General features: G+C 41.9%; 1 protein-coding gene across 6 annotated transcripts in view; it reads right to left on the bottom strand.

Moving 5' to 3' along the window:
* The window catches only part of znf536 (zinc finger protein 536), a 234,253-nt gene that overhangs the window by 58,990 nt on the left and 149,418 nt on the right, over nucleotides 1–25,845 (bottom strand). For all 6 annotated transcript variants that reach the window (XM_076733827.1, XM_076733745.1, XM_076733908.1 and 3 more), the window contains one exon: nucleotides 17,649–19,421. In XM_076733827.1, the coding sequence (XP_076589942.1) occupies nucleotides 17,649–19,421 (1,773 nt within the window). The remainder of the gene's footprint in view (nucleotides 1–17,648; nucleotides 19,422–25,845) is intronic.

Genomic DNA, 25,845 nt, shown 5'->3' with positions numbered 1-25,845 from the left:
CCATTCTCAGGAGACAAAGGAAATTACCTATTAAGTGGGAGAGATGATCTTCCTTTAGCCGCTCTCCAAAAAAGTGAGTCACGATGTTGTAATTGTTTACCTTTGACTCTGCCCATAAGTCTCTCCTCCCATCGCTCTCTGTTCAGTTGTAACATAATATTTTGTGACGCTGCTTTCAGAAGCCCAGCTCTCACTCTCCTCTTTTCTCTCTCTATCTGTTCTAACAGGACAGATGTCATCGCCCCAAACAGTCTGAGTCATTGTACGCCTCCACACCCCTGAGTAACCCAAGGACATCAGGGAAGAGAGGACTGTAATTTTACATTTTAGACATTTAGCTGATGCTCTTAGTCATGGCAACTGGAGGGTTCAGTGTCTTACTCAAGGCCACGCGGACAGGACCAGTAATGTAATGAAATAAATCAAAAGGAGGGTTGTGTACGTGACCTCCGGTTATCATTCATCAGAGGGAAGATAGAATTGTAAAAGAAGAAATAATAATTTCAGATAAAGTAAGCCCCGAAAACATGTTAACAGACACCAGCATGATGCGCTATGGATGGAGCTCAGGATAATGTATCTCAGTCTAAACAGGTGGTGAACTGCGCTCAGTGAACTGCACAGAAGGCAGGACTGCCTTAAACTTCTGAACCTGTGACCTCTGTAGTCGTGCACTTTTTGATCTGTCAGTATCCTGTTGTATTTCATATCAGCTGCTTGAAAGCAGAGGTTGTACAACAGCTCCAGCAGATATTCAGGAACTTGTTTTTTTGAGTTCAGCGGGACTCAAAAGGTTGTTTGTCTGTGCCAGTGCAGTTTCCCCCAGATCAAGCAGATCTGAAAAGAAAGGAAGAAAAAAAGGCTGGAAATAGCATCGCCGAGCGAGCGAGCGAGCGAGCGAGCGGCTGCATGTGCTTTTTTTGGGTGTAATGTTTTAATAGAAAGCAGATGGTTACAGATGCAGGGGCCGAGCGCCGGTGATGACACATCTTTAATATTTTAGAGTGGTCTTTGCTGTAAATGTTGCAGCAGCTGTTTCCCTAAGCTGTAAATTTACAGCATTTTTTTCTTTTTTTTTTTTTTTTCCCTGTGTGTGTGTGTGACTGACAGCTATTGGATTTACTGTAAATTACAGAAATGAATATGGAAAAGTGATGAAAAGGCAGCGAAAGGGGAGGAGGCAGTGCGTATGAGTGTGTGTGCGTGTGTGTGTGAAAGTGTTTATGCACCCCAACTGTTTGCAGTTGAATCAATTCCTCCTCATTCTGAACCCCGCTGACTATTCTCTTATTTTAGTTTGTTAGCGGCGGCTCACACACTGTTGCCCTGCGAATTTAGAAACTGATATTCAAATGTAAAGTGATACTAAAATAATGAGATGGAGTGAGAGAGAGAGAGAGCGAGAGAAAGGTTGATGGAGGAAGAAAGGAGTTAGGCAAGATAAATATATATTTGTATTGTGTTTGCGCTGCGGCCGCTGGTGTAGTTTTAATGCCAGCAGCGAAGAGAAAGGGTTTTTGCCGATGCTTTTGAGTCGAGGTGATTGTCATCAATTCGCGTCTTGGCATTTAAACCACCCTCTTCAAATATGAGTATTTGAAATGCAAATACAGCTGCGTTTGCCCAGACAAATTAAAAGACACACACAGGAGTGGAAAAAAAAAAAACACTTTTGAAGACATAAATTTTTTCTGGTTTTTATCATCGGAGTTTGCATTGTCAAACACTCTCCTCTTTGTCTCTTTCCGGATTGAGCGGCAACGCCGGCAGATAATGCGTCTCACAGCAAAAATGGCATACTGACTGATTATATATTTGTTTGTAGTTTTGTCCACCCAGCACAGAGAAAGAGAAAAGACAGAGGTGCTGTTTTTATCTTGCCACTGGCTTCACTGTGTGCACCTCGTGAGGTGTGTTCGATTAAGTGCTTTTTTTTTTTTTCCAGCCCACAAGACACAGTGAGAAAATATGATTCACATTTTTCCCCCTCTCTCCATCTCTCTGACACTACAGTTATTTAAACATCAATAGCAATGCGTCTTCTTTAGCACACACTCTTTCTCATATTGATATTTGTATATGATCATTACTTTTGGCCCTGCACGCTTTGTTATACTGCGTCAGCTTCAATAGGTGTAAGATCCAATACTGCAACCTCTGCATTCAAGGCCCCAAAAAGCCAATAGACTAGTGTGGCCCACTTTATTGTGCAAGGGAATCTACAGTAGGAGCACACTGGATAGATTGAACATACCTGAGTTACTGAAAACACTAAAAAAGGGTCTAAGATTTGCATGGAGACGGTAGCTTCCCGCATTTTCTCTGTAAACTTTAAATGCTAAATGGAAATGAGCAGACAATCCCCTCCCAAAAAAAAAAAAAAAAAAAAACTCGCTGCACTGTGTTCAAGCTAACAGCCTGGAAGAAAGACGTGTTCTCATAAAACTTCAGGTAAGCTGACGGCACTCTTTCACAAAGAGGGAAACAAAGCAAAGAGTAAAAAATCATGTAAAAAAAAAAAAAAAAAAAAAAGTTGTGCCTGCTGCCTCACTTCTGATAAAGTTGCTCAATATTTGTTTTCTTAATTAACAAGCCAAGCTTCTTTTTTTTTCCTTTTGTCAAATGATGAAAGGAAGAAGAGGAAGGGCGGTGGGATGGTGTTGAGCATGGGATGGATTCATCTGTAAAGGAGGAGAAAGACACCCCCCATGATCTTCTGTCTTCCATTCCCCTATCTGCTGTACAGTCTGCTAATCCACATCAAACCCTTCAGCCTATTGACTGCTTCCAGCGGTCATATCGTGTGTGTGTGTGTGTGTGTGTGTGTGTGTGTGTGTGTGTGTGTGTGTGTGTGTGTGTGTGTGTGTGTGCGTGTGTGGACAAAAGTGTGGTTTCAACAACAACAACAAAAAAGAGAAATCTTTATAATTCACAAAATGTTGTTCGACAAATTGATACCACTCCAATCCAGTCATGCTCTACATTTTTGACAATACATATGGCGACGAAGCAAAGTTTAACAAGGACCAGTGAGGAGAAGCGTGTGTGTGTGTGTGTGTGTGTGTGAGAGGAGGAGGGGGGATACTGTGAGGGGTGGCGGGGGATGACTACCTGCAGAGAGCCGACGTCCAAATGAGAACATAATAACAACATCAGAGAGCGAGGAGAGGGATTGTCTGCGAGATGACAACAGTATTAGAGAGAAGTCAGATAATTAAGAAATGCACTTAGTGTTTTGTCAAAAGTGGCCGTCACTCGCAGAGATGGAGTTTAGCTCTGTGCGTGTGTGTGTGCGTGCGTGCATGCATGTGTGTGTATCCTGTCCTCCATAGTGCAGATAATGAGCATGAGGAAAAAAAAAAAAAAAAAAAGATGAAGGGAAGAAGAAAAAACAATGAACAGTGAGAGAATCAATCACATAATTTAAATAAAAAGTTGTGTTCTGTCCACAGAAAGATGCCAAGTTCTTTTGGGCATTTCTGATGTAGCTGTCCAGTCAGAGAAAATGAGACACATCTTGGATTGGAAGCAAACAAGAGGGGTGGCAGTGGATGGGAAGGAGGGAGGGATGGATGGATAGAGGGGAACTGGGGGGAGGGAGGGTGGGCCACAGAAATAAACCCAACTCCCATCTGATGAGCAGCTTGTCCATAATACTGAATCCCCACCTCTTGCCAAGTCTGCTTCTTGATACAGAAACACGATAAGTGCCGATTTTTTGAAAAGATTCCCTTCTTGTTCGTTTGCCCCCCCCCCCCCCCCCCCCTCCACCTCCTCCTCCCCCCGTTTGCTTTTGGCCTGGAAGCACTTCTCGCCGGTGCCACGGATAATCAGGTGGCTGTTTTTGTCACTCTGCCCCCATGACGTGATAATGAAATTAAAGAAGTGGAGAAGAACAAAGAAGAAAAAAAAGAGATGCATTCATCTCTTTTGCACACAACAACTACAGGACAGATGATGTGGCCATCTTGAGATCGTTTGTCATCTGTCAGGCAGCGTTGACCTTGCAATGAATGCCGACCGTCGCACTGAAATCATCTTTTACGGCGAGAGAGAAAAAAAAAAAAAAGATGCGGAGAGATAGAGGGAGACAGAAAGAGAGAGGGCTGTTGTTTTCGGTAATAAAGACAACATTTATGCCTTCCATTCGCGCTGCCAGTTAAAAGAGGCACAAACATGGAAATCCATTATGGAACGCTTCTTAAAAGTGTGACCAATCCTTGTTCAGTCAATTAGAGTCTGGAGACTGAGAATATGATGTTTGTCTGTTTAGCCCCCGACACATACAGATCAGCCTGGATTTGATGATGGAAAGAGAGATTCCTTTTTTCGCAGCGATGGAGAGAGGGAGAAAGAGAAAAAAGAGAGAGAGAGAGAAAGAGAGACGGAGGGATGGAGGGGCAGCTCAGCCAAGCTCTGCTTATCTCTTTTCTTCTCTGCTTTCTTGCCTTTTTTTTCTTTCCCTCCCATATACAAAAGCATTAATGTGCGCAGCTATGTGCTTTGCCATTGTTCTGTGTTTAAAAGCTTAAAAAGGGACGTTGTTTGTGTAACTGGCAGAGTTGGCGGTGCACGGCCGTGTCCAAAAGCCTGTACTTAAAGTTGCTCAGCGAAAAAATAGGCCGCACAAAAGGGAGTGATAGAAAAGCAGTTAATAAGAGTGGTTACCCCAGAATGAGCGGGGATGAGGTTTCACATTAAAAAAGATTTATCTTAAAGTATGGTGCTAATCCCTCCAGTTTTAATCCACCCACCACCACCACCACCCCCCCCCCCCATCCCCGGACCCCTCCTCTTTCAGCACCCTTTTCATTCCTGCCGAGGGATAATAAAAAACTATAAACCATAAAGTTCTTACAATTTCTGGAAACTGGCGAATGCACGGCGCCCTGATTTTACAAGGATTCCTGGCCAGTGAATCACGGAACTAGGAGGACTCATCTCTCTCACAACAGATTATTAACTGAAAGAGGAAGTCGTGGGGTACAGCGGAGGGCAACAAGGACAAAGGAAAAAGAGAGGAGCGGAGGAGAGGAGTGCATGTTTGCTATGACCTATTTGATGATTATCGTGATGGCAGCGGTAGTGGTGATAGGTGGCGGAGGGGTGTTGTCATGCTCTCTGTCACACTCGGCTGTGTCATACAAGCTGGATGGATGCCTCTGTCCACTGCAAGCTGCTTGAATGAGGAAGCATATGGGTGTATGAAAACCTCAGCCCACTTCATGAATATTTGATTCATATTTCCTGTGTGTGTATGTGTGAGAGAGAAAAGGAGGGAGAGAATGGGAGGAAGGGTATTTTTTTCTCTCTCTCTCTCTCTTTCACTTGTCATTGCAAAAACTCACAAGGCTTACTTTGTGGCATTCTAATCATAATTGCCAATCCTGAATACAAATCTCTCAGCGCTAAACACATCGAGTGAAATTGAAATGACAAAACGAAGCTCATATAACGGTGTAATCAAAGATACATTCAGGGGGAAAAAGATGGAGAAAAAAAAAAGTTGAGAGTGTTCTTCCGCAACCAGTAAGAGATGAGGATCAGGGGCCAGTTATTAGCTCGGCCAGGGAACAAAGAGCCCCAGTGTTGGAGGGCAGCTTAACGCTGAGCCAGTTACTGTACCTTTCAAAACTAATATGTAACCATATCTGTTTTAAAAGGACGATTCATATTACTGTGAATGCATGAGAAAAGTTGTTCCCATCCCTGCGACCCAGGAAACTCGAATCCCACTTGTAATAACCCCCCCCCCCCCCACACACACACACACACACACACACACACTCAACTGCATGCCTGGCCTTTTGTGGAAAGCATCCCATTTAAAACGATGGGACATAAAATTTTTGTAATGATGTAAAACATCTTCAGCTTTTTTGACAGGACAATGGTGCTTATTGTGCTTTATTGTTACTGTGGCGAGTCCAAAGGTCAGCGTGGGTGTGGCCGCGCAGACAAGGGCGGCACTGAATGAAAATTGGGTTATATGTGATCAACCAAGTTATTAATCAGATTAAAATGGATTCCCTCTGCCTGCTGTTTAACTAGGCAGGAGGGGGGGGAAAAAAAGGAAAAGAAATAAAGACAGAGAGAGCAGGGAAAGAGAGGCAGAACAATAGGCCAGTGTTTACTCATGCAAGAGCAAAGAAAGTCATTGTTTTAGAAGCTGAAGTCATTGTCGCAGATGAGTTTTGATAAGGACCAGCTCTGTGAAACATCCCACTGCATGTTACCAGTCTGTCTAAAAGCATGTGCCCTTGCCATGGATGCCCCCTAGCCTCATCCAGGTAACCTCTCTAATCCTGATTAAATCACTGTAATTAGAACAAGCAGTGTTCCTCCACCCCCATATTTCCCTAATAAAACAATGCAGCAGTTTAAATCCAGTCGCTGGGATTTGCAACGCAACAATGCAGTTTATATCCATCTCTGCCGAGGAATTAAGTGTATTTTCTAACTGCTAATGTTATAATATTGCTGGCTTATTTGTCTCGATGCTCGCTATTCTTTTTCTTATTCCCCCCGCGGTTTGTGCTCTCTCTCTATCTCTCTGTTTCTTTCTTTTTTTTCTTTTTTTTTCTCCCCTGCGCAACTTTGTTTATTTGAGTCTTATTTATTTGTTTCTTGGCGCTTTTTGATGTTTAAATCAAACATGTTTTTAGCGAGTGGTCGGGATCATCCTTCACTACGGGAAATAATGCAAGTTATTTGTCTTTAATTGCCTCAGAGCTTTTCAAACACGCCAACTTGCTGCCTATGTGTCTATACCTGTGTATATTTTTTTGTTTTTATTAGTATCACTGCATGCCTCCATTGATGTGGAATAACAGAGGAAATAAAAGTTGACATAGTTTCTTCATTTTTTTTTTTTTTTTTTACCCCCCTCAACCCCCTGTTTCCCTCTCTGTCTGCCTTACTCTCTGTTGTTTTTTATATATCTGTGTTTTTCCTTGAAGTTGCTGCGGCATTGTCTCATTATGTGTCGACTAGCTGTGTAAGTGTAGTTATTATGCCTGTGTGTCTTTGCCTGGCGGTACTGTTCTCTCTCTCTGTCTCTGTCTCTACTGTCTCTCTCTGTCTCTCCCTCGGAGGATGAGGAGCTTTTTGAGTACAACTCCTCTGAGGCGTCCTCCTCACATCTCCGGGGCGCCTGGGGAAGGGAACGTTGCATTCTTAAGAGGAGCAACTCAAACTGAACAAAGTCTACAGGAGTCAGGGAAGAAAAGAAACAAACAGCAAACTAACGAGATGGGAAGCAGAGATCATGTCAAATATATCGGGTTGGAAGGCCAATTTATAACCCATTGTTTCATGTTCTGCAATATTGAATACAACGTGCACTGACGTGGCTATGAGTGTGCATGGGGGGGACAGGGTATGCAGACTTGCATATATACATAAAAGCACTTGATTTGCATGTGAACACACACACACACACACACACACATGCACACACATATAGAATGTGATCTCCAGTTCCCAGTAACCTTCCAGCTCCCACGCTGTCTTCTCTCCTGTTTCCCCATCCCGTTTCTAAAATAATGAATAGAATAATTGTCATGTAACTTTGCAATCTCCAGCATTCGTCTCCATTTCCTCTTCAAGGGCAACTCGATACTGCCCTTCATTCACTGTACTGTACTTCCAGGAAACGTGATGTGGCCAATATCATCGGCGGTATTAGTGCTTATGGCAGAGAGAGAGAGAGAGAATGGGAAGAAAATATGAAGCCTTTTCAAAAAGGACCTTTCAGCAGGCGCAGCAGTTAATATCTGAGGAATTAGCGAGGTCAAAATATTTTTAGAGTTATCACATCAGCAGAGGAGAAAAGAGAAGCAGAGAGAGTGAGCAACAGGTACCATCCTTAGGGCTTGACAGCACCTATTACACTTAATTGCTCTTTGAAAACTACACTATTTGCACTTTGGGGTGACAAGGTGATAATTCACCTCGGCACAAGTTAAACAGCCAATGTTGTAGCACATGTGAAATAGCACCTCGCCTTCACCAGACGTCAAAAAGCTGTCATCTCGGCATGGCAGAGGCACACAATGAAAGCCTGGGGAAGTGTTTCACCAACAGTCGTCTTCTTCTTCTCAGTAAAAGACAGATAGACAGGCCTCCAGACGGCTTAATCACTAGAGGAGCCCGTGCCCTCCAGCAACAAGGAGAGAAAGAAAGACAGAGAGCGAGAGATAAAGAAAAGGGAGGATCCTGGAGTGTGGGAAAGTGAAACGCCGAGATCCAAGAAGAGAGGAAGAAGTGCTAATGGACTTGCTTTGGTCTGAACAGAGAAACATCAGTGGTTCAGTTTCCATGCACTCTCACTCAGATATTGGTCAAACTCCGGTTGAAGTTTTAATCAGGTTAAGCTGTTTACAAGAACCTTTGCAAGCCTGCAATTCAATTTGCCGCCAATAAATGATTTATCTGAACAGTCTGGTCCACTGACACAACCGAGAGTTTGAGGGAGAAGCACGACCTGACACTGACATTCTGTGACCCACAACCATGTTACTAGCATCAGACCACACATTTGATTCTGTAAGAAAACACAGCCACGATTTCTGACAAGATCACTTTGTTTTATTACAACTTAGCACTTGTTCTTGCATTTTGGAACATAATTTCTGAGATCTAGGAATGCTAAAGAGAACTGAGACAGATACCTGACTGAGATAGATAACCTCAGAGTCAGGTGACAAGTTTTCAACAAAGACTGTGTGGCGCTTTAAAGATGAAATAACACAATCTTCTCCACATTACAAGTTTAATAAAGAACTCAGTGTTTCTCTCTTTAAGGACTTTTGCCCTCTGATATGACCAGTTTGCTGATGATAGCTGATGTTGGCAAAAGTTCAGGAGATATTGTGTAAGTGAAATTACAGAGTTGGTCTGCTCATTTAATTGCTTTCTTCTAATTTTGCTACTGTTAATCTTTTTTATAATAATTGTCAATAGGTTGCAATGGTCACTTGTGGCCACAATGGCTGCTGTTAGGTAAAAGTTACACAGGCTCGCATTAAGCACACCTCTACTTAAGTGGTAGGCTTTAAGAAGGGAAAACAGAGGTGAACTGAATATCTACGACTTCCTGTTTCAACTCTGACCTACTGCTTTGCTATAGCTGTGCACGCACATGGTTTTCCTGTGCAGTGTGGAATAACCCACATTCACCTTTACCTCCAAATAATCTCAATGATAGGCCTAAACTATGAGCTTTTCTTACAATGTTACTGATTGCACAACTGTTTCTGTGTCTTGCCCTGTTGGACATTGCTATAGAGATGCTGCAGTGTTCCCAGATCTCAGCAATTACTTTGGTGAGTATAATGCTACCATGACCGATAAAAACAAGGGCCAAAACCACAAAAATGAGAACCAAGTTGTAATGAATGAAAATTGTCCTTTAACTAAGAGATGACAACCCTGCTTTTTTGCGTGGGTGTCAGCGCACTGTCAGTGATGACTGGAAGAATCATTGAACAGTCTAACCTATTGAAGCTTACAGCATTGCTGAAGTCAAATACTACAGGATTTGACAGTGTGCAACAAAAGATTTTCAGATGTTTCCAAGAAAGCAAAGCGTACAGCTATATGGTACTGGATGTCCTTGATGCTTTTGTAGTACTGTATTGTAGAACTGTCTACACTGAACATGGGAAGGAAACAGAAATAATGGTGCAGCCACAATGAAAGGACAAAAGTATGACAAAGAGTTTAGATGTTCATCTGGTTTTGTTTTGGATTTCTATCAGTTTGTGTGTACCCCATCAGAAAAGAGACTTTTAACCACTGACCATTTTAACAACTAGAGTCTAGTGGCTAAATAAATGATCGCAACTTTTATACCTCTCTATCAATGGCCTTTATGCGTCATCTAAATAGATTTGTCCCTCCCTGCCCCGACTTGGATCCTCGGGTGTCACCTTTCTGAACGCTCAGACCTATTTTTAAGTGTACAGAATATTTTCTGCTATGCAGGTAAGCTATCTGTCTGGCTCATTAGTAAACACAGGGGTGTCTGGGAGCAATAAGTACCCTAGGTCTTTTGCACTTGTCAAAGCATTTTGTGTGAGTGTTTATGTGTGTGTGCACATGTTTGCTGGAGACAACAGCAACCAAATTCATGGTAATTAACCACCTGATGAGGACAATATTATTGGCAATTACCAGGTTTTGCATTATCACAAGTTTTAAATGTGAGTGGGTGTGCGCGTGTGTGTGTGTTTGTGAGTGTGAATGCACGCATGCAGGTGTGCGAGCTTCGATCGGTCAGACAGAACAGAGATAAAAGGGATGTTGTATATGAAAAAGGAGTCCAGTTGTGTGGAGACAGTGATGGTCAGGCTATACCTACTTTATGTAAAAATATTCAATCTTCATTATATTTGTGCGTATTTCTTTATATTTAATAAACACGTATGAATAAACATATGAAATTAAGGAGATACATACTGTACTTATATAAATAGGGTTTGATGAAATAAAATAAAATTGGCTGAAATGGAAAGAATAAGTGAACCAGGATGGATCAGGAAAGAACTCCTGCAGCTGGTAGATGACATACATCTGAGAAATCATATAATAGGGAGGATTTAGACAATGAGGAAGAATGCAAAGTGATTGCAAACAAAATCAGTGTCAAAACACGTTATTCCTGTTGTTTACCACCCCTGATAAAAGGTGGTGTAACATTCTATCAAACGTTCAAATCAAATGCAAATAGTATGCTAAAAATAACCTATTCCGAATTACTGTGACCATTTTGCGTCAGTTAATATTATTCATCATGTCCAATGATTTTATACAGTCATTCCAAACCATGTCTCGGGTGTTGATGAAATTTTACAAACAGCTTTTATTTGTTTCTGGATAGATGATTTTTATCTTTCCGTTAAAGGTTTAGTGGCATCCAGCGGTGAGGTTGCATATTTCAACTAACTGAATACCCCTTGCCTCACCCCTCCCTCACCAAGCATGTAGGAGAACCTATGGTGGCTGTGAAACTTGCAAGATACGCAAAAGGTGCTCTCTAGAGCCACTGTTTGTTTGTCCATCCTGAGCTTCTGTAGAAACATGGCAGACTCATTGGAAGAGGACTTACACCCTCTGTCCCTCTGTTGGCAAGGAGTTCATTCTAAGGTAGGGAAAACGCAACATTTCATTTTCAGGTGAGCACATACTCATGAAAACATACTTTTCAGTATCATCACCACATTCTGCTCATAAATCCCCCGAAACCTCCTTTTAGTCCAAGCAGTCATTTTTAGCAGGTTGATAAACACAAGCCCAGGATGCATTAATGTGTGATAACTGTGAGTGCTGCTTGTTTGTGGAGACAATTTTGGTTACTGTGTCTGTGTCGTACTGACACCAGCATGTGTGCCTACCTTTCTTCCACTTAAACCAGAGAAAGTGAAAATTACACCAGTAATGCCGACTGTGATCCACTACATCTGCGCTTCACAGTGAGCCCACCAATCCCACCATATGTCTTTAATTACAATCAGTGCTTTGCAGAACTTCACACACACACACACACACACACACACACACACACACACACACATTCTACACTTCACTCTGTGAGCATGCCTTGTTCTCCATGAGTATACAGATGTATGTGTGTGCATGTGTGTGTGGATGGTCTGTTTCTAGCATTGTTCTAAAATGTGACCTCAGCACTCATGGGTTCAAATCCCGCGCAGTGAAGGCAGGCAGGAGCGCACTCCCTCTGACAGAGGTAATTGGCCACTAGTGACACAACTAGTGCCGTATTTAAGATGAAAACCAAACTTCCTTATCCCCATGCACACACACACGCTTACAGACACACAACATTACCGAAATTTAAGGGTTGAAGGACAAAAAGGCCAAGGGCAAGGGCGTCACAGCAAGAGCGCATGAGGGGAAAAGTAACTTGCTCATTATTTCTGTATTAGATGTGCAGTGTTTTACATTCAGGGCACCAGCAAAGAGCCCAACAACATGTTTACAATGTAAAAGGATTTCCCACTTATGCAGACAAGAAGTAGACATTATGGGATTAATACTTGTGTGCATGTCAGTGTGAGTATGAACCTCATAGTTTTTGCAGGTTTTCTTGAGAGCTGTTCTGACTCGAGGACACCATTTTGCCAGTAACGCTTTGGGCTTTTACTCGAGTTAAGAAATCACCCCTGGACATTCTAACATTATTCTGTATCATTACTTACTTTTACTTTTCCCTTTTTCTCCACTCAAGCAGCTTTATTTACTTTCTCTTCAGTTGCACTTTATCTACATTTCCTCGACTGCCTCTCAACAACCAGCAGAGAAGTGTTATAAACTATTTTGCTTTCAATTAAAGGTGGCTATGGTTATGTCAAAGTAACTAACGAGCAGTGTAGTCAGGATCATTGGTGCGTGTTAATTATAGCCACACCCTTGCTTAAATCAAAAAAGACTTGTAACTGAATTGCATTCCAATTTATTGAAGCCAGGGTCTGTGGAAAACCTGGTGTTTCTGATGGATTTCTCCCTGTGGAGTTGTGGGATGTTGTTGCAAAAGATTGAGTGACAGAGATGGAACAGTAAGTAACAAATGAATTACACTGTCTTCAAAATAAAGACCAGCTTAACACATCCGAGCTCTCGCTTTTAAGACTTTGTGATTGAGGGAAAGTAACTGATTCAAACCAATAGTTTTACACATTTTGTGTTGACGACAGCATAATGTGTCTTAACAAGACCTTCTTAAGGGCCACTTACTAGACTTCTGTTGAGATTTCAGCCACATGCTGTGACTTTTATCAGTGGGTGGAGTTTCCAGTGTCCGGCTTCTGTCACTTCCTTTGCCCAAACTTGTTGTATGACGGCTTAAAGTCAAGTTTGGTTAAACTCTGTTGTGTGGTGAGGCAATGATGCACTGTTGCTTTGTTTGCTTTGCAAGTGTGTTTGTGCTGTGCATTTCTGGGTCACACACACACACAAACACAAACACACACACACACACACACACATGTCTACAGAATAAATACTAAATAATGAAAGATAGAATACATCTCAAAAAGCTATTTTTCAGTGTCATAGTGATGAGTGTGAATTTCTATTCCAAATCAATATTGTTCAACTAAAACCTACATCTTATTTAATGCTTACATTATTTACAAGAGCAGACTCTCAGTCATTCCGTACAATTCAAGAGACTCACTGAGACATTTTTACTGTTGCTACATTGCTGTGCCTTTTGCTGTTCCATAGAGCCAGTGAGGCACCATCATCCTGTTGACTTGAGAGGATGTTCATCCTCTCAAGTCTTCAGAAATAGACTTTTTACTGTCATCTAATGTGTGTACAGGAGGTGACTCTCTAAGAGAGTTTTTATCAACAACAAACACCAACAAACAACAGCACTTACGAGGAGAACTACAGAGCACGATGTGAGAGTACTTGTAAATTGGAAGTGATGGGTCTAATTGATGTGAGAATATACAGCATTTCCCTCTCTTCTTCTCTCTCCTATCCACTAAGTCCCTGTTTATGTAGCCTACTTCTCAAATTGCGAGAGGTGCTCGGCTATGAGCTCTGCCATTTTCTCCTCTGCAATCCTCAACGCGCTCATCTAAGTCCGACACTTCTATCAACACTTCCTCTCCAGCTTGTCAATCTCAACCTTCTAAAGTCCTGGTCCACATTTAATATATTAAATGAACGAGGGGGGTGAGGTAATGTAAGTAATACGATGTGAGGAGCAATGTTCGCAAGCAGTCATGGCATGTACAGCACTGTTTGAATAATGTAATACTTCATGTTTGATAATGCATGGCTATAGATAGGTCTCCGCTGCAGCCAAGTATTGATTGCTTTAAACGCATCTACAGTACAGCAAATGGTTCGGGTTCATATCAATCTTTACACAGCGTACTGTACCTCAGTAACCAGATACCTTGTCTGATTACAGAGACCTCAGGGCCACTGCTGCTGTTAATGACATTTATTGATAAATGCAATTCCTGGGCCAATTTAAGGAGGTGTGGTTTAATACTACAAACGTGTGACAATGTGTGTGTGGATCTGTATATGTGTGTATCTGTTATGTGTCAGAGTGCAAGTAGATTCATGCGCATTGTAACCCTTTTCCCCTCCTCTGGGCATACTAATGAAGAGACGGCCACTCCAGACGTGCAGCGCGTGCCCTACAACAGCTCCCACAGATTCAGGGGAGAATTTCGATATTAATGATTTATGCTGTATTTGCATACAAACCTAATGCAAACCCACTCCAGATAATCACATTTTGCCAGGTCTGAATTGAGTTTTCCGGACGTCTTTGCTACCCCCACCTTCTCCACCCACCAAATAACTGTGGAATGTGTGGTTGTTGCTCTTCATGCTGCGGGTGACCCCCAACACAAGGGGTTTACAAGTGGACACATAAAGAGGGACTGTAAAAGTGCATTTTACCATGAAACAAGTGTGTCTATTTTCACATTTTTATGCAACTGTAGTATGTGCAGCCGAACTGGCAGTCCCAATAGAGGTAGAGGCAGTAGTACCAATAGTATCAGTGCTAGAAGTACATTTACCCCAGTACTGAACTTTAGTACAATTTTGAGATATTATTTCCATTTAATGCTACATTATGCTTCACTGCATTTCAGGGACAAATCTACTCTTTAGCACATTTATTTTGGCCACAGTCTTCTCTATTTTTGCAAATTAAAGTAAAGTAGTAGTAAAGCAAAGAACAATTCAATGATCAGTTGATACCTTAATGTTGTGTGCGACACTTGGTAGCTTGTACTCTTGCTTTTGTTGGTTTTGTCTGAGCTTTGCTGTAGCTTGGATTCCTCTCTGTGCTGTGCATTGAGCCTTTTGTTTAGAGGAACCGTTGGGTACGCTACTTTGGTCAAGCACTTATGTGTCTGTTCCAGTTTTGTGTGCATTTGGCAGCTGGAATTTAGTGAGGATGGAGCATTGTGAGTTTGCTTTGTCTCGCTGCAGTTCTCATGTTAGACTTGTGGTGAGCTTACAAGCTATCAACAACATTTTGATGTGCACTTTAGGTCAGTGGTTTGAACCTCATTTCCTGCTGTCCATACTCTTCACTGTTCAATGTTCCTCTCTTTTCTGTGTACCAGCAAAACCAACTGCCATTTGAAGTGGATACTGATTTACACTCTTTTGGATACATTCATATGACTCATCCTCATTTCCTTATAAACAGTTTGGTCATGTTACTGTGTGACTATCTTTTGGTTTGTCTTGTGATTTGTGTTAACCTAGTTTCATAATTTATTTTTCTATAAAATCTCTTGCATGGACTCACTCACAAAAACTATTGGGCTTCATTATACTTTTACATACTAAACAACTTTAATACTTCAAGTGTATTTTGCTGCTAATCATTAGCAATTACAGTAGCAGCAGAAGTGCAGCTGTTTTGTAGTGGCTGTAATGATAGTAATAATTGCGACTGTACTTGGATGCAGGGGAGAGTCGGGACGATCATAATACTAGTAATCAATGTTAGTGTGGGTTAAGATGGGGGCTACATCATGCAGTCCATCACATGGTTAACACTGACAAACACACACACTCATACCTACAGGCAACTAAGAGCCTTCAGTTCATTTACTTGCATGGACTGTGAAGAAACCTGAGCTTTCACAGGAAGTGTGTATTGAGAATGACCCATCACACCACTCTTGCATCTTCCTTTCAGAGTATCATTCTGGTTCATAGTGAATTCAGCTTGCCCAATAAGACACAGATAGGAATAAATGATGCGTTCAAAGTAAGTAACAGTAGCTGTAAGAGCTCTGCGTGACGTACAGTATAGGATACAGTGTTATATTATCTGATACACATGTATATCAGCAGTGCACACAGATAGATGGTGGTTGGGATGGGAGTGGAGTTTGGCAGGGCAAGTCATCGGTGGTAATGTTACATTAAGTACAACAGCTCACTCATATTCATGCAAGCACAGCATATCTTGATTTTTCTTGTGTTTCTCTATTTTATATTTTTCTCTAAGCTACACTGTCTGTGCCATCCTAGAGATCTGCATGGTGTATATGTATTTCCATTAAGTCGGACACATAATAATTCTTTGGGTTGTCTAATTACAATGAATGCCTGACTCAGACTAGGACAAACTAACAACATGTAAAAAAGGCTTTTGTTCCACAGAGAGAGCCTTATCTATAAAGGTCAAGCATTCCTAGTTGCAAAGGGAACTGCCCACATTACATAGCTCGCTTTCACAGGCTTTCTGATTAGACAATAAGTAGGGCATTCTCACACAGAGGCATTTCTCTATTAAATGAAACATATATCAGTCTTGCATGGTTAAAATGCTTGCACGATGTTAAGATATGCAGAGAGCCTGGTTCCATGACAACGGATAATATTTTGTCAGATGGAAAGGTCAGATGAACATATGCTTCATTAACAAAGGGGTCACTATTATTATAGGTTAATGTATATCTTTATGAATGTGTGCCTGTAAACATGAGCTCTACATTTCAGGTAAAATGTCCAATTCTTTTCTTATCCACAAAAGGACTATTGGGCCATATTGAAGCTAACACTGGAAAAAACAGATGAAATAAAATAATAAAACAAAAGAAATGGATTTCTAGATTAAATCTGCCAACAATATGACATCTTTATGGCAGCAGCTGGGTAAAGACTATACATTAATCCAGGTAAAACACACTGTATCTGGCACTGAAAAGAATTTACCTTTCATAGTAAAACTTATTATTTTTAATTATTGTTTTTTCTTTGCTAGTTTGAATTAAGTACAGGCGATTGCCTACTCATTCAAATGTGTCCCTACTGAAGGAGTTGTCACTGAGAGGATGTCGGCTACACTGCCAGAGCTAAGTAATTTTCTCTTTTTATGCATTTCCTTTCTCTGTAGTGTGTATAAGTTGGTGTTTCAAAGCTCAACGCCAACTCAGTTTTTACTTTCTTCTTGTAGAGACATTTTAGCAACCATCCCTAAACAGCAAAAGAGCGTTGTAAAAAAGAGAAAAAAAAAAAAGAAAAAGAAAAAGTACTTCCTTCTTCAGTCTCAAGGAGCGGCTGTAACCTTAGCAGAATCATGAAAGTTGACAGTTCATTTTTCACAGGGTCATAGATCGACGAGTCTTATAAAGTAATGGGCTTTTGGGAGCCAGCTTTATGAGAGCTAAGATAGTTAAGAGACATGTGCAGGAGGTGGCACGGGGAGCTGAGGTCCTGCTCTGACTCATCCAGGGTTATTCCCTCCATGCTGTGGAGCGGGAGGGAGGCGCTGCACTCACAGTAATATAAACGTGTAATAAAGATTAATCTGTTGCTAGTCGCCAGGCTGATAGCTTCTAAACTTGCTTGAAATAAGGCTGAAATCACTTCAGAGCCAATCTCAAGACCTTCAGTGAGTGTCTGAGATTCCTTTGTGGGTGTCATGAAAAAAAATGTATATGTGTTTGTCTTGTGTGTCTAGTGTTTATGTCTATGCAGCGCTGGGAAAATTGAATTTGTGTTTCAAAGATGTGTGTATTCATGATTTTTTATGTGTGCGGTTTTCTGCTGGTATAGGTATCTGTGAATATATGTTGGTGTACTTTACAGCAGTTACAGTGCCATTAGGGGTTAAATACACTCACCAGGTGCATCTGGCCTCTTCATGCCCCCTGTGGATGCTCCGCCTCCCAGGCCGTTGAATGCGGGGAGGTTGTCATTGCTGTAGGCTCTGAGAACAGACAGCATGTTCATCTGCTTCTCTAGGTGGGCCTGCTGTTCAGCCTTCAACAGTCCTGGAGGACCTCCGGGAGACAGGAGGCCCAGGCCTTGCTGCCACTGCTTCTCCAGTGCCAGAGCTTGGTTCTTGGTTTGGTGAACCAAAGAAAGTGGTTTCATGGCGGAGGAAGATGCCGCCAAACTAGCTCCACTCCTTGGGGGCAGAGAAGAATCATCTTGGAGCTGTTTCGGGTGGTTCTGGAGGTGGTCTGAAGCTGGGCTTTCTTCTTCCTCTCTCTCCATGTCCTTTTGCCCATGATCATCTCTTTCATCTTCCTCTTCAGCCATTCCTCCCTCCTCTTCCTCTTCATCAGAGTGATTCTGTGTCTGCTGTCTCTTGGGAGTGGTTGAGGGGGTCTCACTAGCACTGCGCACTCCAGCCTTTATAACCTCATCATCTGATCCAATCTGGTCCTCTTCAGCGTCTTCGCAGGAGCCCCTCTCCCCCATCTGGTCATCCCCTGCTGACGATGCTCCTCCAAAGGTCTGGCTAGGTATTTCCAGATCTTGCTCCACTGGGGCTATATACCCTTGAAGGGCCTGGTTGGGCCTTGGGGATCCATCATACAAACCACCAAACCGCCTATAGAAGTCACTCTGGAAGGGGTTGTAGGGCTGGTCCATGTGGTTGTTCCAGCCTCCCTGGCTTTTCTCTCCATCTCTGTCTCCATCTTTGTCAAGGGTCACACCAGTAGTCTTGGTGTTGGAGGAGTGAATGGTGGAGGCGGTGGGAGAAGCCTCTCCATGAAGCTCCTTGCCTGTATCAGACCGCTGAGGTTGGGCTTTGCCCAGGTGGTTGGCCTGGAGGTGCAGAGCCATGAGCTCCAATGAGGAGGTGGAGAAGGAGCAGAAGAGGCAACCGTGCCACGCCACATTATCATGGATGGTGACTGAAGAGCCGGGGAGAGATCCAGATGCAGACTCAGGCCGGACTGACACAGACAGATCAAGTGGTTCATACTGGGACCCAGGTTTGCCAGGCTCTGAGTTCTGTTTGGTTTCTGCCTTATCCTCTTTTTCCTGGTCAGCTGAGATAGCCCGCTTTGCTTTGGGCTCACCATTATCATGGTAGCAGTGGGCCTGGAGCTGGACTGGATTCTGGTTGTCCTTCATATCCTTCTTCATGGAGTTGAGGACGAAGCTGTCCATGAAGGCTTGAAGAGAACCTTGAAAGTGGACTCCATTTCCCATCATGCTTTGGTAAGCCCTGCTTAGGTCGGAGAAGCTATCTGTCGCTGATGAGACCATGGAGGACGGGCCATCACCAGTCTTCATGTTCTCAGCTGAGGAGACGGAGTCAAATCGGCGGTCTCCACGCTCCCGCTCACGATCTCGGTCGTGTGGAGACATAATGCCAGTCGACGCCCACTGATGTGGCAGCAATGGACCTGCCCTGAAGTCTAGGTTGGGAGGCATGCCCTTGAAAACATTACGGAGGACATCTGGTCGGGCAAAGATGCCACCACCAGCTGTCTTCCCATGATCCTCTTTGTGGTCAGATGATGGGGTGTGGCCAGAGGACGGGCCTGAGGTGGTGGAGCCATTTTGGCGCTCGCGGTGGTGGCGTTCCAGGTGGTACTTCAGACTGGCAGACTGGGTGCCGGCATAGTCGCAATGAGGGCACCGGTAGGGTTTCTCTCCTGAGAGGCCAAGAAAGAGACAGAGAAACAGAAAGGGAAAGGCAGGGAAAACAGTGAATAATTAACCTGATTATTAGATTGACTGGATATCAAAATCTATTTATTGGAGCAGGGAATGTGGACCCTAGGGTCATGTAACCTCCCCGAACAAAGAAAATTAGGTCAAATGAGTAGAGCTCACAAAAAAGATATGCATTTCATGAACTAATATAAAAAAGAGGATATGTCACAATCGCCTTGCTTTTTAGTTGGCATCAAAACACAAGCACAATTCTATCTCCTGAAAAAAGACGAGCAAAGAAAAAAATGGAAAACAGAGTAAATAGAAGTTTAGAAAGAAAAAAAAATAAAGCTGAGAATGAAATACACAGTAAACACACACACACACACACACACACATATATATATATATAAACACAAAGTGATAAAGAACAGCATCCTGCATCCAACCAACAATCCCATGTTTTTGCTTTTTCACAAACACCGGCTCTGCTCCACTTGATGTGTGCGTGTTATTGCATGTGTGTGTGCGTATTGGGACGAGGGTGGGGGTGTGGAGTAGGCATCTGAATATGGGTCGATCCAGCTCGATCCAGCCCCGCCAAGTGAGCCATCACTCACATCAACACCATAAAAAACATTTCACCATATGGTGCTTTCAGTCCACTACAAGAGATAATATTTTCAACTGACAACAAAACTGTCTCGATGCTATCTGTGTTTGTACGGTCTCTGTGCATCTGTGCAAGGATGTGTGAGTTTGTGTGTGTGCCTGCAGTGGGGTCATCATGCCTCTTTTCTGGCCTTGTTTGCTGTCTGTCCTGTGCCTTGGCGATGAGAGTGCAATTTCTCGGACATTCCCTATTTGCAGTTTATCTTGGGAAGCATAAATCAGCCACGGCATAAGATCTCCCAACAACTGCCACACTGCTGTGCACTGAGAACAAAATATGGATGATACACTAGGATGCAAAAATAAGTCAATGAGTATTAGAAAAAAGTGGAAAAGAAATGTGCAGGCAACATATGTGAACCACATGCTTGTTGCAGTAAAGCCTTATGATAAAGAACAATATGATTCACTACAAGACACACAGATCAAAGAGATTTATATTATGGTAAAAGAGGGGTGAATCTGTCGTGTAACATTTACATATATTTATTTATGCTGCACATCCATATTCATGAATATTCTTAATAATGGTATAACACCAGCATTATTCTGAATTATTCCAGAAGTGGATCTTCCATTGGAATGATACTTATGTTGAAATAGAACACATCCTGCAAGCAATTATAATAGGCTTGGAGTCTGAGCCAGATTTGGATTCATTAAACAATGAACAGAGAGGGGAAAAATGCTAAGCTTGATTTTTTTTTTTTTTTTTTTTTTTTTATTATATACATATAAAAAGTTCCCAGAGAAGAATTTCTTTTAAAGGGATAACAGTGACTGTGTGAAAAGAGAGGAGGATTGGTGGAAAAAGAAATAAAAAGGGATGATTGAAGTGTTTTGTGTGTATGCGCATTTCTATATATACACTATATGGCCATAAAATGTTTAGATTATACACATGGAAACCATTTTATAAAAGAAAAAAAGGCATTGTTACGCAAGGCTGGTTTGAATGATTTAAGTCGGGCTGTGTAGTAAATCATGGATATAATTAGCAAATGGCATACTGCTCAAGTAATTTATCATTATTTAGAGGGCACCATTCCAGAAAAAGACTCTGCGATCTGCAGACCTACTGCAGAGTTCTCAAATACAGGGCCACAAACATCAACTCAATACAATATTGATACAGGAGAGAAACGGATAGGAGGGTATACAAAAGAAAATTGAAGGTGGAAATGTTGAAGAGAGGAGAGAGAAAGAATAAGAGAGACAAAAAAGGAGGGGGGGGGGGGGGGGGGGGGGGCGTGCAGAGAGACAGATAGCCCTGACTATAGATAGAAAGACAGTGATTTGATATCTTTTCTCTTACGCTAGAGTGGCTATGAGGCATAGAGTATATTTAAAATAAACCATACGAGATGAGCTTTTAACCCAATAAGTGCTTCTCCTGTGAGCTGCCGAACAGAGGCTCAGTGCTGATTTAATAAGGAAACGTCCCTGATGCAAATGATCATTCTCAATTCCTCTAACTGGACAAAATGATATTCTAGGAGCCAAATTAGACAGAAATTAGACTGATCTGATCTTTTTTTTTTCCTCCTCGGTCTTTTCTTCCCTTATAAGAGGTTGTTAATGTTCATGGGGGGAAAATAAAGAGTAATGTACCATCTACATATCTAAAACGAGAATGAAAAGCGCAGAATATTGCATGTTTGACACTCTCCTTTGATGTTTATGGTCAGTTTAGTCCAGTTTTGCATTAAAATGAAACATTTAAACAGAGCTGCAGCGAGTGAGACCGACAACAAGTACATTTCTGCCTCTACGTGTGTTTATGTATGTGTGTGTGCGCCATTTGGAATGTGTGTGAACACATGTTTATGCATGCTTGTAGGCCTGAGCCTGTGTGTATGTATGTGTGTGTTTGTGTCTTAGAGGGCCATTTGGACTGGCTAAGACATCTGCTCCATCATACGTCAGGGGCCTGGTGTGACATCTGGGGAATATACTGTATCCTGCCTTGCAACATTACACACAATTTACTGCTAAAGGTCATTATGTACCCGTTAATCCACTTTTAATTGATATCAGCGCAAACAGCACAACCTCCCAGCCACATGACAGATCACTGCCGCCACAAAACCAGAAAATTGCTATTTGGGAGTTAAAAATAGAACAATAAACTTTTTGCTGGTGTCCGTCTTGCCTTTGTTGAGCTACTTTGGACATTTTGTTCCTGACAAAGTGAATGATAGAGGGCTAAGAAATGCACCGCTGCAGCTTTCTTAGCTTTGACTTGGAAAAACTAGAGCTCATAAACATCTAAGTGACACCTTTGTGGCTATAAATCATTCCTGTCCCGATTGCTGTACTGGGATCTGCTCGTCCACAGTATGTTTGCACTTCATGTTGCATGTACTGATTTCATCTGGCTTTGTGTGAATTGTGACACTGCCATAGAAACAAGTAAAGATAAATACCGCAAACCTGTACGGAGGGGCAATTAAAATGGCTTAATAGATATGACATACTGGAAGATGAATTTCCATTTGGCCGGAAGGATGGAAAAAAAAAAAAAAAAAGCCAGCTGGATGTTTCAGAGATTGAATAATGGATAGAAGCTGTTTTACATCTGTTTCAAGTATATCTCCTTAAGTTAGTGTTTAGTGGTGAATTGAGAGTGCCTTTAATACTATCAAGGTGAAAAGTTCAATTGTCCCAGAGGAGAACGTCTCACCATAGGTGCACAGCACATGCACACAAGAACTTTAAACATGTCCACCAGATAAAGCTGGAAGTTTTCTAAATTCCCCTTATTATTAATAAATCCCATGAATAGAAGAAAACCCTCAATGTCCATCTTTCAGTGCTTTCCTACTTCCCTATCCTGTCTGTGGCATTCAGCTCCAAGACCATGCATTTATGGGGAAGATGCAAATCTTTAAAAACAGCTCACAAATATGTGGTGGGTACTGCATTTTTTTGGCAAATGTTCCTCAGACAGGAGTAAGTAGTACATTTCTTGTGGATTAATACACATTTGGTGCTCTGGTGAGTATTTAAAGCAACAGGATGGTGTATGTGGGATTAATTCCAAATATATTACAAAAACTGTGTTCCTTGTCATCAATTAACATGTCACCAAGGGCAACAGTGTGCCTCATTGATGTGTTTTTAATAGTGTTTAGACAACAATGGAGCTCAGAGGAATAAGATATATCAGGCTTTGACTCCCTGGTAGAAGGATCAATTTATTTCTGGTTTTGGTCTTTTCATGGGATTTGTTGACAATGGAAAAAAAAAAAATAATAATAATAATATGCCTTTAAGTAAGAGGTTAGTGGTGAGTTGCGCATGCTGCTAATACTGTCAGGACTAACAGTTCAATTGCCACAGAGGGGACAATCATAAATGTGTAGTATATGCATGGGCTTTGTATATCAGTGTGCACAAAATGGAAAATATATTACATTTAGTGTTATTGTATTGAAGATACTGTATAATAGAGATAAGAAAAGGAGGAAAGGAAAACTGAAAAAAGGGAGCACTGAGAGAAAGAAATCTATTAGGAGGGAGATACACGAAGAAAGAGGAATGGAGGGGTGAGAGGAATGGAGAGGGAGATCACAGGTCCCTCTTGATTCATCCTGATTACAAGGTTAGGTTAAGGTTAAGTGACATGGGCAAGTCCTGCCTCTCCTCTTTCTCTTTCTCCCTCTCTTTGTCTCCCCCTCTCCTCATTTAAAGGTGAGCAGGGACTCTTATTGGTTATGCGGCCCTGCCTGAAGTTATGTGTGGCTATTGTCAAGAGCGAGGACCTTTTTATTTTTTACACACAGCTGCTTACTGCTAAATAGTGCCTTGTCCAGAAGGGGACAATCTGGGCCTCTAATTGCTGTCACTGAAGCCTAGATTCATTATGTGACTTTCCCATTAAAATGTGAGCATTAATTTGTATAATGAAATATCACCCTCTGCAGTGTGTTCATTAGCTGTGGCCCCACACTGTAGCACCACAGCCGCACAATGTTAGCTACCTAGAAAACTGTGGTTAATTTTGCTAATGGATATTTTCCCACTCACTGTTCAAGAGGAAATTAATACTGTAACATTAGCTCTTTAACTTTTGGAGAAATTTAAATTCACTTCATTCCTTTCAAGCTGGTGTTAGCCACTCATTAATCTCAGCGTTGTGTTGCACAATGCTGCCTCGACCGAAACTCTATTGTGTCACTCACATTGCATTAGGATGAAGGGGAGCTTGGATGTCATCTGTGAATTTCTGTGCACTGTCACCAGAGCCCAGAGAGGATCTTTAGCCACTGTAAAAGTCATCTTGTAGATGTAATCAGGATGTCACAGTGGAGATGGTATGATTAGGTTATAGGAATGATTTAAAGGCCACATGTTGAGGATGCATCAAGCTGTTTTTCTCTACATGTGCAGAAGACTATGTGAAAGCTGTGTTTAGATAGGCCCACGTCCAGAGATACATTCCATTCCACAAAACAACATCCTTAGTAACTTTTCCGACTTTTGCTCGTGGATGCAGAGGGCTCAGGATTAAGCCTTTTATTTTATTGTATGTCTGCGATGTGAATGGATAAGTGTGGATGAAATGTGGATGAAATTAGATGGGCTCACTCGTCTGTGTGTGTTTTGCCAAATGATTTAACGCCAGGCCTGGGTTGAGGTCTCTGCTTCCTCCATGATAAAATATGGCCCTCATGGGTATCCTTACTGTACTACTCAAAGCAGACATAACTCACCCTTCTCACCACCCGACAACAGATGCCCCCCAAAAACCACCACCAACCCTGGCCGTGACCTGGATGCACTATTTAACGAGGGGATCCTGATTATGTGAATTTAGACCAGAATGCTACAGTACAAAGCTTTTCCTCTCGTTCCTTTCCAGATTTGAGGTACAGTCTGTGCGTTGTATTTTTAGGAAAGCAAATGGACTCACACTGATGAAATGAAACAAAAAGATCTGGAGGGTTGGACTCAGCTTTTCAAGAACATCTTGAGGAATTGAGGGGTAGAAATATTCGACAGACAGAAAGTAAAATGACTAAAAAGTAGGATTTTTTTCTGTATTTTTGTTCACATGATTGTGACACTAACAAAAATCTATTCTATTTTCAGGGAAGCAAAGTCTTTGTATCAAATGTGACATTATACTCACTGTGAAATATACTAAAAATCAAAAACCCTACAGACACCTCTGAAAGAAATATTATTTTTTGAACAATCACTAAAGCCTTTAACTGTCAGTTACAGGTATCCCAACTCGTTCTCATTCGCAGGGCATCAGATCCCAACACTTTGTCACACCCTTGTACAGATGCATGAGGTACTCTTTAGAGTCTGTATGACACAGCAGGCTTCCAGGTGAGGATCGTAATGCCTTGCTGGAGAACGCTTTGACTGGACAAATGCTGCTCACTCACTTCCTCCCTGCAAACATTCAGTTATGGCTCTTCTAACCAAGTGAATAGCCTGCACTTAATCAATATACATTTTCTCAACAATTACTAACATTTTTTTTTCATTGCTTAAGTCAATTAGGAAGCAAAAATGCCTGATTTCTCTGCTTGGGGAAGTGTTGGTAGAATCAGACTTGTTCCAGCCTCCAAACAAATGTGATGGTGTTCTGCTTTTCTCTCTCTTCATGTAGCAGGGTGGAAAGTTAGGGTGTGGGAGGGTGGTGCGCTGGTATGCTGCCTAACCCTAACCATGCCTCAGCCATATTTATTTTCCATATCCACAATCTTTCCTAACCTTAACCGTTGATTGGAAGTT

This window comes from Chaetodon auriga, chromosome 1, assembly GCF_051107435.1.
Source record: "Chaetodon auriga isolate fChaAug3 chromosome 1, fChaAug3.hap1, whole genome shotgun sequence".
In the NCBI taxonomy this organism is placed as follows: domain Eukaryota; kingdom Metazoa; phylum Chordata; class Actinopteri; order Chaetodontiformes; family Chaetodontidae; genus Chaetodon; species Chaetodon auriga.
This window is presented reverse-complemented; position numbering and strand designations above follow the sequence as displayed.